Source organism: Nicotiana sylvestris, chromosome 11 (genome assembly GCF_000393655.2).
Source record: "Nicotiana sylvestris chromosome 11, ASM39365v2, whole genome shotgun sequence".
Taxonomy (NCBI): Eukaryota; Viridiplantae; Streptophyta; class Magnoliopsida; order Solanales; family Solanaceae; genus Nicotiana; species Nicotiana sylvestris.
The window spans coordinates 49,609,956-49,614,196 of NC_091067.1; the positions used below are offsets into that span (position 1 = coordinate 49,609,956).

The 4,241-nt window shown below is 42.6% G+C and overlaps 1 protein-coding gene across 1 annotated transcript; it reads left to right on the plus strand.

Moving 5' to 3' along the window:
- Positions 1 to 248: 248 nt before the first annotated feature.
- Positions 249 to 3,506, plus strand: LOC138881018 (uncharacterized). Its single transcript, XM_070161210.1, has 4 exons — positions 249 to 446; positions 1,394 to 1,424; positions 2,761 to 2,861; positions 2,955 to 3,506. Exons 1-4 carry the CDS (start codon positions 249 to 251, stop codon positions 3,504 to 3,506), a joined length of 882 nt encoding a protein of 293 aa, XP_070017311.1.
- Positions 3,507 to 4,241: the final 735 nt, after the last annotated feature.

Below are 4,241 nucleotides of genomic sequence, written 5' to 3' on the forward strand. Positions count from 1 at the left end.
GTTCCTAACGATAAGTTATATTTTCAGCGATGCCTCCAAAGAGTACGACCGCCCAGAAGGGAATGTCTGTGGATGGTGAGACTACTAGTCGAGCGCCACGAGTTACCAGGGCTCGGGGAGAGTCTCATGGTGAGATTACATCTCAAACTTCACATACCCCGCCCTTTCCAGAAGAGCTCCGAGGGGCACCAGCTCCAGCGCCCACCCCTGTACATTCAACACCTCAGCCAGATGCACCGGGTTAGGAGATGAGAGATGTTATTCAGTTATTGACCCAATTAGTAGCCGCGCAGGCTCGGCATCAGGAAGTAGGTATTGGTCATGCAGATAGGTCAGTGAGTGCAAGGGTTCGTGACTTTATTAATTTAGACCCTCCGGTATTCATTGGAGCAGATCCAAATAAGGACCCTCAAGTATTTATTGATAGAGTGCAGAGGACGTTACGGGTAATGAAGGACACTGTGACTGAGTCAGTTGAGCTAGCTTCCTATAGACTTTGAGATGTTGCAGTTAATTGGTATGAGTCTTGAGAATTGTCTAGAGGTGAAGATTCCCATCCAGCGGTATGGCAGGAGTTTATAGAATATTTTCTTTGTCATTATCTTCCACCAAAGCTTAGACAGGCCAGAGTGGATAGGTTCTTGACCCTTCGGCAGGTAACATAAGTGTTCGGGAGTACAGTCTTCAGTTTGATTCGTTGGCTAGGTATGCTCCCACTATTGTATCTAATATGGAGGATCAGGTTCACCGGTTCATGATGGTATTAGAGCCTTACTTTCTTAACAATTGTATGTCGGTCTCACTTCAACCAGACATGGATATTTCTCGTATTCAGGCATACGCTTAGGGGGTAGAAGAGTGTAAATAGAAATAGAGGACCGATCGTGAGCATGATAGGACCCAGAATAAGAGAGTGAGGTCTTCGAGTCCTTCTGGTAAGTTTCGAAGTGGTCAGAGGCAGCAGTACTCAAGGTATCCATCCCAGCCCTCGGCTAGTGCGCCCCCTTAGTTTGGCGGTAAGAGATTTGATCGTTCTTCATATTTAGGGTCTGGTTAAAATTTTAGGGCCTCAGGTTCTCAGTATAGGGGTGAGTTAAATCAGATGAGGCCACCCTTGCCATGATGTGCTCACTGTGGTAAGCAGCATACCTGGCAGTGTCGTATGGGGTTAGGTGTTTGTTATACTTGTAGTTATTCGGGCCATGTTAGGGATTGTCCGATGAGAGGTTATGCAAGCATAACTCAGCCTTTGGAATCTGCAGATGGTTCGTCATCATCAGTACGCTCCCCTGGGCAAGGTCCCCAAGCACCAATCAGTCGTGATAGAGGCAGAGGCAGAGCATCTAGCTCGAGCATCCCTTAGAACCACATTTATGCATTGGAAGTATGACAGGACCAGGAGTCATCGCTTGATGTTGTTACAGGTAAATTATCAGTCTCCTCATATGATGTATATGCACTGATTGACCCAAGTTCCACTTATCATACGTTACTCGCTAGTTGTTGGTAAGTTTGTAATAAAACCTGAATTGGTCAAACCTTTTGAGGTATCTACACCTGTTGGGGACTCGGTGATAGCTAAGCAAGTATACAGGGGTTGTATAATAATAGTTCATGGTCGACCTACCATAGTAGACTTAATCGAGTTAGATATGGTAGAATTTGATGTTATAATGGGTATGGATTGCTTGTCTTATTGTCATGCCAACATTGATTGTAGATCAAAGATTATCTGATTTCAATTTCCAGAGGAGCCTGTTTTGGAGTAGAAATGTAACACGGCATCGCTGAGAGCTAGATTTATTTCCTATCTCAAGGCAAGGAAAATAATCTGAACGGGTTGTATTTATCACTTAGTTCGGATTCAGGATGTGGAAGTAGAGTCACCAACCATTCAGTCTATTCCTGTGGTGAATGAGTTTCCCGATGTTTTCCCCGATGAGCTTCCGGGTCTCCCGCCAGAGCAAGAAATTAAGTTTTCTATTGACCTACTACCAGATACTCATCCAATATCTATTCCTCCCTATAGAATGGCCCCCGCAGAGTTGAAAGAGGTAAATGAACAACTAAAGGACTTACTTGAAAAAGGCTTTATCAGACCTAGTACGTCACCGTGAGGAGCACCTGTTTTGTTTGTGAAGAAGAAAGATGGTTCCTTACGAATTTGTATTGATTATAGGCAACTGAATAAGGTGGCAATCAAGAATAAGTACTCGCTCCCGAGAATTGATGATTTATTCGATCAATTGCAAGGTGCCAAGTGTTTTTCAAAGATAGACTTGAGGTTCGGGTACCATCAGGTAAGGGTTAAGGATGAAGATATTCCAAAGACAACATTCAGGACTAAATATGGGCACTTTAAGTTTCGAGTTATGTCATTCGATCTGACCAATGCCCCAGCAGTATTCATGGATTTGATGAACAGTGTGTTTAGGCGTTTTTAGATCTATTCGCAATTGTATTTATCGATGATATATTGGTGTATTCTCGTTCATAGGATGAGCATGCTAATCATCTGTATTCTATGCTCAGAGTTCTATAAGAAGGGAAGTTGTATGCAAAATTTTCTAAATGTGAATTCTGGTTGAACTCTAACTTTCCTTGGGCATATCATTTCGGGTGAAGGTATCCGGGTGGATACACAAAAGATTGAGGCAGTAAAGAGTTAAGCTAGACCCACAACACCGACGGAGGTTCGTAGCTTTCTCGGTTTGACAGGCTATTATAGGAGATTTGTGGAAGGATTTTTTTCCCTTTCAGCATCTTTGACAAAGTTGACTCAGAAAGGAGCAAAGTTTCAATGGACTGATGCTTGTGAACGGAGTTTTCAAGCATTAAAAGACAGATTAACTTCAGCACTGGTTCTAACTCTCCCAGAAGTGACCAATGGTTATGTTATCTATTGCAACACTTGAGGCATTGGATTGGGTTGTGTGCTGATACAACATGGTAAGGTTGTGGCTTATGCTTCTAGACAACTAAGAAAGCATGAGAAGAACTACCCGACCCACGATTTAGATTTAGCCGTGGTGATTCATGCACTAAAGATATGGAGACACTACTTATATGGCGCTCATGTTGACTTCTATATGGATCATAAGAGCCTCCAGTACATCTTCAAGCAAAAGGAATTGAATCTACGTCAAAGGAGATGGTTGGAGCTACTTAAAGACTATGACGTTGATATTTTATACCATCCTGGGAAGGAGAACGTAGTAGCCAACGCCCTCAGCCGTAGATCTATGGGTAGCATGTCATATTTACAGCCAGAAAAGATGGGAATAGCCCATGAGGTTCATCAGCTAGCTAGTCTTGGAGTTTGGTTACTGGACTCATGCGACATTGGAATTACTCTTCAGAATACGGCAACATCCTCTTTAGTAACTGAAGTAAAGGAACGCCAGTACGAGGATCCTATGCTAGTTCATTATAGGGATACCATTCTTCAGAAGGAGAAGACACCATTTGAAATTACAGAATATGGGGTCCTCGGATATCAAGGGTGATTATGTATGCCTAATTTTACAGGGTTGCGTTGGCAGGTTATGGGAGAAACTCAGTATTCTCATTATTCTATCCATCTAGGAGCAACAAAGATGTATCATGATATCAGGGAAGTGTAGTGGTGGGATGGAATGAAAAAGGATATAGCAGAGTTTGTTACTCAGTGTCCTAACTATCAGCAGGTTAAAATTGAGCATCAAAAACCCGATGGGTTATTGCAAGCTATGAAGATTCTGACTTGGAAATAGAATGTAATCAATATGGACTTCATTGTAGGCTTACTTCGTACCCAGCGTAAGTTTGATTCGATATGGGGGATTGTGGATAGGCTTACAAAGTTAGCCCATTTTTTGCCCGTTAGAACTACATATTCCTCAGAGGATTATGCGAGGCTTTATATCAAGGAGATAGTACGGCTGCATGGTGTCCCTGTATCTATTATCTCGGATAGAGGAGCTCAATTTACAGCTAACTTCTAGAGGTCCTTCCAAAAAGGATTGGGGACTCAAGTAAGTCTTAGTATGACATTTCATCCCCAGACAGATGGACAGACTGATTGTACTATACAGACACTAGAGGATATGTTACGAGCTTGTGTAATAGACTTCAAAGGTAGCTGGGATGATCATCTGTCGCTTATTGAGTTCGCATATAATAATAGTTACCATTCCAATATTCAGATGGCTCTATACGAAACTCTTTACGGACGGAAGTGTAGGTCGCCCATAGGGTGGTTT